The sequence below is a fragment of the Siphateles boraxobius genome, unplaced genomic scaffold, assembly GCF_051911475.1.
Source record: "Siphateles boraxobius isolate OS27281-9 unplaced genomic scaffold, OSU_SipBor_1 7, whole genome shotgun sequence".
Lineage (NCBI taxonomy): Eukaryota > Metazoa > Chordata > Actinopteri > Cypriniformes > Leuciscidae > Siphateles > Siphateles boraxobius.
The window spans coordinates 39,078,462-39,095,000 of record NW_027509197.1 but is presented as its reverse complement, the minus strand read 5'-3'; the positions used below and the strand labels follow the sequence as shown (position 1 = coordinate 39,095,000).

The 16,539-nt window shown below is 35.7% G+C and overlaps 1 protein-coding gene across 2 annotated transcripts in view; it reads right to left on the bottom strand.

The window, feature by feature from the left end:
- Positions 1 to 12,453, bottom strand: part of LOC143723422 (inactive dipeptidyl peptidase 10) — a 33,086-nt gene extending 20,633 nt beyond the window's left edge. For both annotated transcript variants that reach the window (XR_013197108.1, XM_077215830.1), the window contains exons 1-7: positions 12,225 to 12,453; positions 6,647 to 6,758; positions 5,068 to 5,163; positions 3,127 to 3,221; positions 2,593 to 2,667; positions 1,713 to 1,765; positions 1,457 to 1,538 (exon numbers count right to left, since the gene is read on the bottom strand). Coding sequence is in view for 1 of the 2 variants with exons in the window: in XM_077215830.1 (XP_077071945.1) it covers positions 1,457 to 1,538; positions 1,713 to 1,765; positions 2,593 to 2,667; positions 3,127 to 3,221; positions 5,068 to 5,163; positions 6,647 to 6,758; positions 12,225 to 12,284 (573 nt within the window). In the remaining variant the exon portion in view is untranslated. The remainder of the gene's footprint in view (positions 1 to 1,456; positions 1,539 to 1,712; positions 1,766 to 2,592; positions 2,668 to 3,126; positions 3,222 to 5,067; positions 5,164 to 6,646; positions 6,759 to 12,224) is intronic.
- Positions 12,454 to 16,539: the final 4,086 nt, after the last annotated feature.

The following is a 16,539-nucleotide window of genomic DNA, read 5'->3' as shown; positions in this document are numbered from 1 at the left end:
CTTGATTTAAAAAATGTTTGATAATTGGACTGGAAACAAGACAAAAATACTAAGTAAGAAAAACATTTTTTGCTCTGTACAATAACCACCAGTTTCAACACTACTAACTAACTCCACCAGGCCCCGCCCCTTTATTCTGCATATTAATTATTTAAATGAGGAATGTTGAGACGTGTTCATTCCCAGGAGAAACTCAAGACTACAATGAAGGTGTTTCAGTGAGTTCTAAAATTAAACATTCAGTTAGTTTTCTTAATGTGTTGAAATTGTATTTCCAGATTATTTTCAATGTAAAAGTCATCATCTTGACTATAGGCTGCAAAATATAAATTTTAACTGTAAACTTTTGTTTATAAGTGGTTTTGTTTTGTCTAACTCTAGCATATGACCGATGAACCAGATATTAATATTATATTATACCTGTTTAGATGAATGGTTAAGGGTTTATGAAATAACACATATATGGCTAGTGATTTTCAAAGCATCAAGCCTTTTCCACGTGTTTTTCCAATAGATGGCCACAGTGCAGTGTTTTGTGAATCATTTTAAATAGCATTTTGCTCAATCGATTTCAAAGATGCCGAATATTTCCCCCCATTACTCCCGATTCCCAGCTCCAGGAATTGAAAAGTCGAGTCCCAGCTTTAGTTTTCACTTCTTATTGCACTCTGAACGCAATTTAACTCGAATACTGTCAGTGTCTTCAAAGGCTGATCTAGCCTAAATACAAAATCCATCTTTACCGTTGCTTCTTACAAGACTGCGGCTACTTTTGACATGATATTTTAAATTTTTTATATCTCTCCTGCACATATAAAATTTTCATGTGTGCTCTGTGCACTGCACTATATATATAGTATATATATATGGCCAATTAAGGCACTTTCAGTTTGATCTGTTTCACATCAGCTTATAAATTCGCAATGCTGGTTAGTGCTTGTTTTGTACTGGTCGAGTCAGTGGACCAACATAGCAAACATAACCAGCATGTTTTTTCTGATGAAGTTGCTTGAACATGGGTTTCTTCCTGGAAACCATAGATGATAAGCCTGGTAGACGACCAGCACTTTTCAACAGGGTTGTAGTGTAACACAGACACACAAATACTTGTGCATAATGGTTTTCCTGGTGTTTATATTACAGTTTCTTAAACCTCACCACTAGGATAAATGAGCCATTGATAGTGCTGTGGTGTGCTGTTGTGTGTCTGTGTGTGTGTGTGTGTGTGTGTGTGTGTGTGTGTGTGTGTGTGTGTGTGTGTGTGTGTGTGTGTGTGTGTGTGTGTGTGTGTGTGTGTCTGTGTGTGTCTGTGTGTGTCTGTGTGTGTCTGTGTCTGTGTCTGTGTCTGTGTCTGTGTGTGTGTGTGTGTGTGTGTGTGTGTGTGTGTGTGTGTGTGTGTGTGTGTGTGTGTGTGTGTGTGTGTGTGTGTGTGTGTGTGTCTGAGTGTTTTACTCACCAGTTGTTGGCCGTGATTCCCCCATGATGCAAACTGTAGAACACAATCAGAGACCTCCGGTGGATTCAGTTCGTGCACTTCCCTACACACACACACACACACACACACACACACACACACACACACACACACACACACACACACACACAAACTAAACATCACATTACATTCACACACATAACCGTTCTCTTACGCACATTACGTGTCTGTAGTCAAGCCAGCTTCATTTTTAAAGCGTTTTACACAATAGAAATACCGTGTTTGTAAGTTGTAGATCAAGTAAGATGCCAGGTAGGAGTATCGATACATCTAAAAAAAACACAAGACAAAATGGAATAAGTCCAAAAAATATGCTACACAAAACATTCATGTCTATACTGAACACACTGCAAAAAATGACAAAATGCAAAATGACTGAAGATATTAAGTCTTGTTTTCTGAAACATGTGTCAAAATGAAGTGAGTTTGATTAAGACAAGAACAAATATCCTTAACACTTTGTTTAATGCATTAAATCTGTTCATAAATATGTAAAGCTTAAATGCATTATAATCTTTGCAGATTCCTACATCTGAAATTGGTTGTTTGTCACGTGTTTTAATGCATTATACTTTCTAAAGGCGCAACAATGAATATATAAGCATTATAATGTATTATAACTGTGGTCATAATTATTCATGAGATCATACAATTCATTATAAGGTGCATTAAAATCCATAATAAATGCATTAAATACATTTATAATGCATTATATAAAAAGGCGTTAACGTAAAATATGTGCAAATTGGGTCTGAGAAATAATCTTGTTCTCCCTTTTAGAATTAAGTTTATTTTTCTGACCCTATTGGCAGATATTTGTACTTGTTTTAAGCAAAAACTCACTTAATTCTGATCATTTTATTCAGAAAACAAGACTTAATATCTTCAGTCATTTTCCTTCTCAAGTAAATGTATCTTAGTTTAAGAATATTTGTACTGGAAAACAAGACAGAGACACTGAGGAAGAACATCCTTGTTTGCAATGCATGACTATAATTCATGAAGCTGTTTTACTTGATTTGACCTGTTATTTTATATTTATTTTTTTTTGTCCCTTTTATAAAGAAAAGCTCCTGAGAATCATTATGACCTCTGACCTGTCTGACATCATACGCCAGTAACACGTAGTTGAGGTCTGGAGACACGGAAAGCTTGGAGGCCTTGAACATTGCCTGTGTGAGAAACAGTCTCGTTAGAAGTGATCATTTCATTATTCAGGACAGTGATGCTGCATGCAACAAATCAAATGTTAGAAGCTTATCCTTCAACAATCAATATTATGATGCGGTAGAGTGAGTTTAACAATTAATTGTTAAAAAATGTCATATTGTGAATCGTTGTTGTAGAAACTATGAACACTAAGAATCTTCCTGCTCTACGGACATTTGTAATGACATCCGCTGCAAACATTACAATAACTTTCTTTAACTTTACAATAAGTAAATCCACTTCACCAGATATTTATTTTTCGACAGCGATGCTATAGAAATATATAAGTTCAAATTCTAAAGATGGCTGCATGCTTGCCTACTTTAGTTTGTGGGATTAGAAAGATGTTTTCTGCCTGTTTTAAAAGCTGATTGCAGTTTTCTCATTGAAAGTATTTGTTTCCATTGTACAACATTACTCACAAATGTGCTGTTTTCCATCATAACCTCGGTCTGATTGGTCTCCATGTTCAACATCTTCAGATCTCCGTCTCTGTCCCTGTAGACGAGCCGATAAGCTGAAGGAGAAACATATTCACACAGAACATACTGTAAACAGCAGCGTGACACTATTCAGATTCAAGAGTTGATTCTTTTAAAGGGGTCCTATTATGCTTTTATTCATGTTTATCTTTTTTTGTGTGTGTAATGTTGCTGTTTGAGCATGAAAAAGCTCTGAAAGTCCCTCCAGCGGGAGTTATTCTCTATATCAGTGTCACTGTTTCTGAACTCCCTGAAACATTGTAGTCTTAAATTTTTCTCCCCGAATGAACACGTCACAATATTCCTCATTTAAAGGCCCCCTGTAGTCAATAATGTTATCCCTTAAAGGTCCCATATTGTCAAAACTGAAATTTCCTGGCTTTTTTCATGATATCAGAGGTCTAGGCTCTTTGAAACTACCATATAAGTTTCAAAACAGTCGATCCACAGACAGCCTGCATAAAGTAGCTGTGCCTTTTCACGAGCAGTTGTGACTTCTGTATAAATGTGATGTCAGAACTATTCAGTCTCCGCCTTCAGTCTCCGCCCCCACCAATGGTGGGTCACTCAGAAAACAACCGGCCAATCAGAAGAGAGGCTCATGAATATTAAGTAGACAGGCCAAAATCGACCTGTTCTTGACAGAGCTCCTGAGAAAGCAGCTGTAAACATATTGAGATGGTTTTTGGTACTTATACCGCAAATATATATTCTTAAGGACATCAAAACCTAAAATAAAACTTCAGAAAGTTGTACAATATGGGACCTTTAAAACTCATCTTTGATCAGCAAAAGACATATTTAAATGTTTTTTCGTGGCAAAAAAATGATTAATTCCTTAAAATAATTTGAATGTAACTCTACACACTTGTCTCATTTAGTATACGCGGTTCTATGAATATGCAAATGAGCCCCGCCTTCACTCACTCAGCTCAGAGATCCACTCGTTGACGATCGCACGTTGATCTGATTGGTTACAAGGTAGTTTGTGACGTCAGAAACACCAGCTATTTCAAACCGTGTTTTTGAGACTGTCTTTGGTTCACTGCAGTTTTGAGGAGAAAATACTCAGCAATGCTGTCGACTTATGAATTTACACATGGTTTGTCTTAAAGCATATTAAAAACACCACATATACATATAAACAACATTAAAAGCTGGATTTTCACCACAGGGGGATTTTAAATAATTCATATGCAGATTAAAGGGGCGGGGTCTGGTTGAGTTTAGCCCAATTTATACTTCTGCTGTCGAAGGCTGTGTAGCACACGTGCACCTCTCCAAAAATGTAACAACGCATCAATTCTACGCGGACTGCAAGCGCTGTGATTGGTCTGCTAGAACCCCTCCCTCGGGTTTTACATCCTCCCTCTGCATGTGTAATTGCGCGTCAACGCGGACAACAACGCAGAAGTATAAATGAAAACCAACGCGTAGCTTACAGCGTACAGGCTCCGGCGTAGGTCCGACGCAGAGTATTGTGTTGAAACTGGTGGTTATGGTAAGGGACGGGACATTTCCCAAACACTCTCGAAGCGCTTGACCAATCACAACACACTGATCCAGCCGACCAATCAAGCACAGTGTGCTATTCAGAAGGAGGGGCTTCATAGAGACAGGAACTAAACAGAGCTACTGACAGACTGGGAAGAGACGAGCTGCAACAATGGAGAATATGAGGGAAAATAATGTGATTTTTTTGAACATTCAAGCATGAAAACCTGTTAGTACAGCCCAAAAACTAAATCAAGGGTATAATAGTTCCGATTTAAAGAGCCTACATATATGTTTACAGCCTTGTGTGTCTATTTGACAGGTCCAACACACACACAGCTGCCGCTGCAGAACGTAGACAGAGATTGAGAATGTGATCTTTCTCACCAGAAACCCACTGAGCTTCGAGATCCTGATCCTGCAGCTCACTGGAGAAAAGGTCATCCAGGGTCAGACAGGATCCCAGAGTGTGGTGAGCATCACCTGAGACCATTAACACAAACACACACACTAACATGAGCATGTTCAAGATAGTGGAATGTGTTCGGCGTATGTGTGTGTGTGTGTGTGTGTGTGTGTGTGCCTACTTAACTATATTTTGGGGACAAATTAGTACCCAGAAGTGACAAAAACCTTCCTTTAGGGACGTCCTAATTCGTAAATCTAGTAATGCAGATAGTTGTGTGTGATGGGTAGGGTTAGTGTGTGTGTGTGTGTGTGTGTGTGTGTGTGTGTGTGTGTGTGTGTGTGTGTGTGTGTGTGTGTGTGTGTGTGTGTGTGTGTGTGTGTGTGTGTGTGTGTGTGTGTGTGTGTGTGTGATGGGTAGGTTTAGGGGTAGGGTGTGTGTGTGTGTGTGTGTGTGTGTGTGTGTGTGTGTGTGATTAGTAGGTTTAGGGGTAGGGTTAGTGTGTGTGTGTGTGTGTGTGTGTGTGTGTGTGTGTGTGTGTGTGTGTGTGTGTGTGTGTGTGTGTGTGTGTGTGTGTGTGTGTGTGTGTGATGGGTAGGTTTAGGGGTAGGGGTAGGGTTAGTGTGTGTGTGTTGGTGTGTGTGATGGGTAGGTTTAGGGGTAGGGGTAGGGGTAGGGTTAGTGTGTGTGTGTGTGTGTGTGTGTGTGTGTGTGTGTGTGTGTGTGTGTGTGTGTGTGTGAGTGATGAGTAGGTTTAGGGGTAGGGTTGGTGTAAGGGGACAGAATATACAGTATAAAATCATTACATCTATGGATTGTCACCATTTAGATAGCTAAGTAAACGTGTGTGTGTACAAATATCATAACATTCTTAAATTAAGATACATTTACTTGAGAACCAAAATATCAGTGGTAATAAGAAAAATTATCTTGTTTTCCCTTTGAATTACATTTTTTTTAACCCGCAGGGCAGATATTTTTTTCTTGTTTTAAGCATAAACTCACTTAATTTTGATTAATTTTTCAGAATAGAAAATTTAATATATAAGAAATTTTGTTTCTCATGTAAATATCTTGATTTAAGAATGTTTAGATATTTGTACTGGAAAACAAGACAAAAATACTGAGGGAGAACATCTTTTTTTTTTTTTTTACATTGCAGAGTCAATTTGTCAGACATTTGTCCTGATGTGTGTAGGAATAATTTCTTAATTTTGTCATTATTTTTGGCATTGTTTTGCTTGGTCAGTGTCTTTGTGGGTTTTTCTTATGTAGGTTTGTAAGAACCTATAAATAATTTGGCGAAGTGATACATGGAAGTGTAATGCGGTCAAAACCTGCCTGGAACTACTTTGGCGTTTACTGGAAAATAATTACACGTCTAAGACGGTTCATAAACCAATCAGAATCAAGCATTCAACAGCCATGTGACATAACAATGAATACTTTCTTTTTTTTTTATCTACAAGGTTAAATGTGAAATTAGGCATGAAAAAAACAGACATTTGGTACTTCACCTCTATGGGAATGAATGTTTATTGACACTGGAAACACACAGACCTGTAGACAGCAGAAAGATGGACAGACCGATCAACGACAGCACAAACGCAATGACCAGAAGTGAGATTCCCACACCCTTCCAGTTCATTTCAGAGGAAATACTTCCCACATCCTACAGAGAGAGAGAGGAGGAGAGACATATTTAAACATTATTAGATTAGAGTAATAATGCATTAATCTTCAATCAGAACATATGAGTGACCATAGTCACTCACTGACCCTGTTTACTTGCACAAGGATATTCTTCCAATACTAATCAAAATACTAGTAAGCTCTATGTAAACACATTAATAACCATAACCAGACTACACCTGTTTTCCAGTGACAATAAATCTGAACCAGACCGCTGATATATAGCTGTATTGAACAGAATTATTTGTCGAGTTAACAGCTTATTCAGAAGATCCACTGTAATTCGTTTCTGCGGGTCTTTAAAAAAAGTCTAAATTCTCCCTTTTGCTAATTAAGGCATTCAATCAGAGTCTTAAATTCATTGTTTTTACCCACATTTTTCATGAGCTGAACTCAAAGATCTAAGACTTTTTCTATGTACACAAAAATGCTAATTTTAAAGTGGCCTTTTATTATGGCCAGCCTAAGGCACACCTGTGCAATAATCATGTTGTCTAATCAGCATCTTGAAATGCCACACCTGTGAGGTGGATGGGTTATCTCAGCAAAGGAGAAGTGCTCACTAACACAGATTTAGACAGATTTGTGAACAATATTTGAGAGAAATAGGCATTTTGTGTACATAGAAAAAGTCTTAGATCTTTGAGTTCAGCTCATGAAAAATGGGGGCAAAAACAAAAGTGTTGCGTTTATAATTTTGTTCAGTGTATATGAATTTGTATGGTTTTTGTAAGGATATTAAACAATGTCAATTATGTAAATAAAAAATTGAAAAGTCCATGAAAAAATGGGTTTTATGTCTGGTCACAATTGTGACCGGTGGGATTATCTGGTGTTGCATGCCCTGCATAAGATATTTTTTGTTTTGTAGTTTTCCCAGACAAATATCTGAACATCCTAAAATCAAAATACATTTACTTCAGATGCAAAAAGTGTAGTCTTGTTTTTGAACTCAAGTTTGTGCTTAAAATAAGGAGTTTCAATTAGGTATAAAACAAAGTTTTTCCTTTGAACTAAGTAAAACAAAATTACTAAGCCCATTGGCAGATATTTGTTGTTTTATTTTAATCACAAATTCTGTTCATTTTTTTGTTCCATTTAGTTTATTCCTTAAAATTTCTTCACTTGAAAGTCTTAATTTACCTTCATAAAACGTGCAGAAACTCTGTTAATTAGAGGAATCACCAAAATACCACATAATGATTGAAAATATTGACAAATACTAGTATAATACAGCTACAGGTTTTATTTTACTCTTAAAAAATGCATATACTAAAAGCTCACAGGAAAAAATATACAATGACTACAGCATAATCGGTTATTAATATTCTGTTGGTTCTCTCTTGTGTTCTTAATTTATAAAAATGTTTTTGTATGACAGTCTGATGAGGATGATTGATGTCGGTATGTTCATTGCGTTATTATCACAAATAAAACAATCGACTCCAAGCACAACTACGCAATATGCTTAGAAAATCTTTTGAATAGTATTTAAATAAAGGGTGAAGATTTCTATTTTCTTAGGCTGGATATTACCTTTGGAGACAGACCTTAATTAAAATATATATATGTAGATGTATTCACTAATTTGATGTCACATGGATATCTAATTTTTAATTTCATGATGCACTTTGGTAATTTTGTTAAATATTGTTTGTTGTGCTACATTTATCTCCCCTTGAATCAAGCATGTCTCGTTTTGTGTGTTTTTGTTCTTGGCGAGACTGTTTATTTATTGTGGTTTAGTTAAGTGCTTGTGTCTTCAGTGAGTTTTAAATGAAGTGTGCACTTCTGTATCTGCAGTCTCATTGTTTCTCGACTAATTTAATTTATAAAAAGTAATCAAGTCAAATCTGCACCAAATATACAGTATTATTTACTGAAACTGTGAGAAACGTTGCACTTGAAAGCACTACTGTGTGTGTGTGTGTGTGTGTGTGTGTGTGTGTGTGTGTGTTCAACTGAATCTGATTGACTTTGTTCTATTTTAGTTGCATACTGAACACTATTTGTTTATTGAAATGACAGCCCTGAACAGCTCAGTTTTTTCTCTGTCTTGGATTCTGTCAGAATGAGTCAAACTTTGAATTAACGCGTCTGATAAACTAACACAAATGTAACTTTATCTGGAAGCAGATTAACTCATAAACCAAAGTCAAAATCAGTTGTAGGATTTAGGGCACTAGGACCACGTTAAGACATTTGAGTAGGAGTACTATGATTATGTCATCAATTGTTGTGTTATATAACTTGTGTGTGTGTGTGTATTTATATACATCACATTATACAATCAAATTTTTTTGTGATTGATCGTGATTAAAAACAAGTTTTTATAGTTTTTTAATATATTTCATAATGTAAAAATGTCAAATTAAATCTCCAAATTAATGTAGAAACAACATAAAGACAGTATATTTTAAATACTTGTTTAATGGCATCTTTTTATGAATGAAGGCCAGTATCACTGATACTAATATGTCTATGAAAATGATTTCCCTCCCCATTTGAAACATTAATTATATCCATTCAATATTACAGTTATTAAAAGCTATAAAAAAAATTATTAGACTTCAAAAAAATTAACAACTTTAACTACTACTAACAAATTTAAGTTAACTTAAAACAATCCTTACATAAACCCATAATAAATGTCCTATTTACCTGTGAAATATACAGAAATTGAATAAAGTTATCAAACAGTCTCCACTGCATAAATTATAAATTATATATAGACTAATCCTTATTAAAGCTACAACCGTTCTTTATTCACGAGCAGTGAGTCATTTTGTTTGTTCCCTTTGTTCTTTGATTAACTTTACTGACAGAAAGTTTTATTGGCTGCTGGCCCTTTAAGAGCAGCCGCTGCTGACAGAGACGTGGATCTCACACGCTTCTCATTCTCTCAACTCTTTACGTTCATTTAAGACTTTATTTAACTCAAGGCTGCTCTTATGAGGATACTCAACGAAAGGGACATTTTGGCATAAAGGTGTGGTGTGTGTTCTTCGTTCAAGCGAGAAAGAGAACTCTATTCTGGCGCGCGTCTTTCTGTGCATCGCGTAGGCTACGTGTCACACAGACAGGACATTCTAATGCATTCTCATCCTTTCGCGTCATATGTGACAAAAGGGCGAAATACTACGCACATGGCACCCTTTATCATCACATATGCTGCCAAAGAATGAGAACGGGCTCGACATTCACACGTGTTGACGTGCTTGAATGGTTTAAAAGCATTTGCCTGAATTAGAGCGTGATCATGTATTGTAATGCTTGCCAAAGGATGACGGAAAAAACGGATGCTGCGTTAATTGCGTTAAATATTTTAACGCATTAAACTGGACAGAAGTTAATCACATGCGATTCTATATTTTATGAAATTAAAGTCACCCATTAAAGTCCCCCTGAAGTCAATAATTTTATCCCTTAAACTCATCTTTGATCACCTAAATGACATATTTCAGCGTTTTTTCTTAAAAATCTTAAAATGGCTTGAATGTAACTCGACACTGTTGCTTCATTTAGTATACGTGGTTCTATGAATATGCAAATGAGCCCCGCCTCCACTCACTCAGTCACTCACTCACTCAGAGATCCACTCGTTGATGATCACACGTTGATCTGATTGGTTACAAGGTAGTTTGTGACGTCAGAAACACCAGCGATTTCAAACCATGTTTTTGAGACTGTCTTTGGTTCACTGCAGTTTTAAGGAGAAAATACTCAGCAATGCTGTCGACTTATGAATTTACACATGGTTTGTCTTAAAGCATATTACAAACACCACATAGACATATAAACAACATTAAAAGCTTGATTTTCTTAAACATAATTTTGGCCAGACAAGTCAAATTCAGTGTTTAGCCTTTAGGACAGACACAAAGAATAAATATATCATATTGCATAGTTGTGCTTGGAGTCGATTGTTTTATTTATGGTGATAACACAATGAAACATGACAAATTATGCCTAAATAATTTTTATCAAGTCTGTCATACAAATAAATTATGAACACATGCAAAAACAAAACATAACCAAGGGAATATTAATAACTGATTATGTTGTAGTCAATGTTTGCTTTTGCTGTTAGATTTTAGTATTTCCCTCATATTTAAAATTTATATATTTTTAAATGTTCATATTTTGGTGGTTTACTCAAACTTGTAGGTTCATTATTCATTTGTAGGTTCATTTGTTTTTCTCATTTCATTTTGTCTTTTGTTTCAGTCTCCACTGGCATTAAGGCTTAAGGAGATTCAACTTAGTGAGTTTTACTTTAATCTCAAGCAACTCAGACGTAACGTAATAAAGACAGATACATTCCTCAACATAAAGCTTTAAACCTTAATGACAGGAGCTTTTAAAAACACGATCTGTATGTTCTGCTCTTCTCAGACCTTGTTGATGCAGAGTTGAAACTTCAGATTTCAGAGCAACACTCGTGGCAAAATACATCTCTCACACACACCAGTGGAGGACAGTTATGATATTAATGTGTATTTTTCAATTCAAACAGCATCAACAAATACATGTAAACACGCACACACCTGCAGGTTCCTTCATGCTCTACATTTAGATGCACTCAGTAAGTTTGAGTGAGTCTCATGAATGATTGAATGAAAGTCCTCTGACGTGTCCCTCGAGACCAGCCTGACCTTCATCCTGATAAACCTTTAATCTGCAGCGCGCTTTAACCCAACATCAGCTATTTTATTTCCTGCGGATCTTAAAACTAAACATGGTGACAAACTCGCATGCAGAGATAGAGATCATACACTACCGCTCAAAAGTTCTGTAAGGAAGATTTTAATATGTTTTGAAAGAAGTCTCTTCTGCTTACCAATGCTGCATTTTATTTTAAATGAAAAAAAAAAAAAAAAATAGTGAAAAATTATTACAAATTACAATAACTGTTTTCTATGTTAATATATTGAAATTGTGATGCAAAGCTGAATTTTCAGCATCATTACTCCAGCCTTCAATGTCACATGATCCTTCAGAAATCATTCTGATATGATGATTTGATCAATTATTGTTGATTGTTATTGAATATTATATTATTATATTGTTGATTGTTATAGGAATTGTTCTTCATTCAATCGTTTCATTAATAAAAAGTTCAAAAGAACAGCATTTATTTGTCATAGAAATCTTTTTTTACATTATAAACGTCTTAAAATTTGATTAATTTAATGTGTCCTTTCTGAATAAAAGTATATGATTAAATGTAAGTATTTAACTCTTATGAAGGTTAACTCCCTAGTTTACAAAATTGACATTTATCCGGTATATAAACGTGTATTTATGTAATTTGGGACAGTTGTTGTCAAACTCCTTTCAAAAAAGTTTCAAATCTATATTAAACTATTAAAGCAGAAGTTGCACGCAGTCAGAAAATCGTGTTTTGCACATGATGAAGATGATGATGATGAGGACTCTTCCTCACCTTCACATCGATGGATGAGCGTCTGTGACAGTGGTTGGACACTCCAGCCGTCTGATTCATGTCTTCTTCTGTTTTCCAGCGGTGAATCTCAGTGAAGTGGATCCTGATGAAGACGATCCGAGTGTGTGTTATCCCAGCGCTCGAGTGTGTGTTATCCCAGCGCTCCGTCTCTGCTCTCCATCACAATCCAGCTGCGCGTCACTGATGCTCCAGATGCAGAAACATCTGTCTGTCGGAGCGCAAAATCACCAGAAACATCACTCTGCTGGATTATGACAATGCGCTTAATGATTTACGCAAGTAGGACATGGGCCAACTAACAATCACGAACTGTAAAAAATGCTTTTTAAATGTACTTATTTAAAATGAGTTAAAGCAACTCAGTTTGTTTCTGCTTTATTTAATTGTGACCAATCTACAGTAGTCTGGAGGGGATATTTATTAATAGTGGGGAAATTATTCAGACACCAGATATCATTTTTGATATTTTTTTAAGAGCGCAAAATAAAGTAAACTGTGGCATATTATACCCAAAAATTCTTCATACAGTTGACAACCAGTAAAATTTATAACAAATTTGGGACCAAAAATTATTCAGACACTTTGACCTGTTTTTTCTTTAATTGCTAATTTAAGAACCTTTTTAATTTTTTTGCTCTATTGAGGGTGTGTGAATCTGAACTGTCCACCTAAAAATGATAATTTTGTCATCGTTTACTCATGTCGTTCCAAACCTGATAGAGAAGTTCTCTCAAAGTTACGAAAAAAAATTCTTACAGCAACATTAATAGTACATTTGTTCAATGATATGTGGTCTCTTATAGCCTATTGTGTATTTATACAGTCAAACCAAAAATTATTCAGACACCAGATATCATTTTTGATATGTTTTTACTAGTGTGTGCAGGACACTATACACTCACCTAAAGGATTATTAGGAACACCATACTAATACTGTGTTTGACCCCCTTTCGCCTTCAGAACTGCCTTAATTCTACGTGGCATTGATTCAACAAGGTGCTGAAAGCATTCTTTAGAAATGTTGGCCCATATTGATAGGATAGCATCTTGCAGTTGATGGAGATTTGTGGGATGCACATCCAGGGCACGAAGCTCCCGTTCCACCACATCCCAAAGATGCTCTATTGGGTTGAGATCTGGTGACTGTGGGCGCCATTTTAGTACAGTGAACTCACTGTCATGTTCAAGAAACCAATTTGAAATGATTCGAGCTTTGTGACATGGTGCATTATCCTGCTGGAAGTAGCCATCAGAGGATGGGTACATGGTGGCCATAAAGGGATGAACATGGTCAGAAACAATGCTCAGGTAGGCCGTGGCATTTAAACGATGCCCAATTGGCACTAAGGGGCCTAAAGTGTGCCAAGAAAACATCCCCCACACCATTACACCACCACCACCAGCCTGCACAGTGTTAACAAGGCATGATGGATCCATGTTCTCATTCTGCTTACGCCAAATTCTGACTCTACCATCTGAATGTCTCAACAGAAATCGAGACTCATCAGACCAAGCAACATTTTTCCAGTCTTCAACTGTCCAATTTTGGTGAGCTCTTGCAAATTGTAATAATAATAATAATAATAATAAACTTTATTTTATATAGCGCCTTTAAAAAGCATCTCAAAGCGCTTCACAGTAATAGAAACATAAAGCATAATTAAACAAGCAATGCATTACTGACAAAAAAACCTGATAAAATAAAAAATTAAAACATTATGAAATGTTCGATTGTAGCCTCTTTTTCCTATTTGTAGTGGAGATGAGTGGTACCCGGTGGGGTCTTCTGCTGTTGTAGCCCATCCGCCTCAAGGTTGTGCATGTTGTTGCTTCACAAATGCTTTGCTGCATACCTCGGTTGTAACGAGTGGTTATTTTCTGTCAAAGTTGCTCTTCTATCAGCTTGAATCAGTTTGGAGTTCAGGAGATTGTCTTGACCAGGACCACACCACTAATTGCATTGAAGCAACTGCCATGTGATTGGTTGATTAGATAATTGCATTAATGAGAAATTGAACAGGTGTTCCTAATAAACCTTTAGGTGAGTGTAGTTAATGTAAGCCAGACTAGCCAAATAAAGTGAGCGTTGACATATTATACCCAGATATTGTTCATACAGTGACTACCAGTAACATTTTTACAAATTTGGGACCAAATATTATTCAGACACTTTGACCTGACCATGTTTTGCTGAAGTTTTTTTCTTTAATTGCTAATGCGACCTTTTTACAGCACAGACTGAACAACATGAAGCATTGCTTGGTAATCGGTTGAGCTAAACTGCTATTATCTAATTGTGTAGTTAAATTTAACAGATGACAGATATTCAACATAATTCATGTGTGAGAGTCTAACAGAAGGATGGACAAAACCAGTGAAATATCAACTGATTTAATAACTCAGTTCTTGTCATATTTTATTACCATTTTCTAAACTATAGAGAATAAACTGTGATAATGTGAGGAATTTTGAAGGTGCCTGAATATATTTAGCTTTGACTGCATATACACCGCTAAAAGGTATTAAAGCACCATTTCCATAAAATCGCAATGTCCGATTTCACAACAGTTTTCGCAGAACAACTTTTGAGTTTTTACGCTTTTGAATGACACCTGATTAATGATGATTACAAAAATATGTGATAGGAAAAAAAAACATCAGTCGAGCTTCGGCTCAGCTCTTCAGCGCAGATAAATATGATTTAAGGATAAATAGTTTATATAAATGAATACATTAATATTACATGTAATTATTGTATTTGGTGAAAGTAAAAAGCATTGAAGCATTTTAACTAATTGTGAGGTTGTCTTGAATGTGTGGTTGTTGTTGTCTCTTTATCTTGTTTTGTTCAGCACTTCGGTCAGGCATGTTTGCAGTTTTTAAAGGTGCTATACAAATAAATACAAACTTGAAACTTGATTGAAATGATTTGACATCACAGTTCAGGGGGTTTTCCACTATATCATATCTAAGAACCACTTAACCAGCAGTAAATCAGCACTGTCACTGTAACACAAGCCTCTCACAGTTATAGAAGAGAACCTTTCTCACACTTCAGAGAAAACAGGAAGTTGTTGCTCAGCTTGGGTTTTTCATCTTGCTTCATTTCCATGTAAATTCATGTCATCATATGGCGGCGTTCAGTCACCTAAACTTTTCTAACAGTGAATGCAAATAATACAGTAATGGCCAAAAGTGATGTCCAGAAGGGAGAACAAACACTGAATGCTAAACTACAGCTACAGGTTTTATTTTATTATGCAAAAATAAAAACAAATGTATATAAAACGCATATAAACGTTATAAATAATCCATTGGTTCTCTCTTGTTTTTTTTGCATGTGCTCATAATTTCTTTGAATGACAGCCTGATAAATATGATGTAGCACACTTTGTCATCTTTCATGGCAAATCACTCATAACACAACTACTCCTAATTACTGCTTATTAATAGTAACTAAGGTAGTTGTTAAGTTTAGGTATTAAGGGGTGTAGAATATAATCATGCAGAATAAGGAATAAATATGTGTTTTATAAGTACTAATAAACAGCCAATATCCTAGTAATATGCATGATAATAAGCAACTAGTTAATAGTGAGAATCGGACCCTAAATTAAATTGTTACCATATTTTTTCAAAAATCTGTTAAAGATTCAGTAAGAATCTTATATTTCAAATTGCCATATTTTTGAAAAAATATGGTAACAATTTAGTTTAGGGTGAAATTCTCACGATTAGTTGCTTATTATCATGCATATTACTAGGATATTGGCTGTTTATTAGTACTTATAAAACACATATTAATTCATTATTCTGCACGATTATATTCTACACCCCTTAATACCGAAACAACTCCTAAGTATTGCTTATTAATAGTAATTAAGGTAGTTTATTGAATCAAAAGTTGTAGTTAATAGTGAGAATTGGACTCTAAACTAAAGTGTGACCAGAAAATTTAGTAATGGGTGATGATGTTAATTTTCCTGACCGGACATCACTTTTTCCCATTACTGTATCTGAAAGAAGTAAGTCTTCTTAAACTAATATCTTAACATCTACGCTCTATGGTTTCAACCCAAACTTGGGTCAAATATGGACAAACCTAGCTGTTAAAATGTTAAAATTTTTAAACACACCTTTGGGATGGGGGGGTTCAACTCGTGTTTGGGTTCAATATGACCAAATCCAACTGTTGGGTTTCAAAATGTGGCGATATATGACCCAAACATGGGTTGAAACAACCCAGCACTTGTGTGAGTTAGACCTGCTTTATCATCTGAAAAAACATTGCACT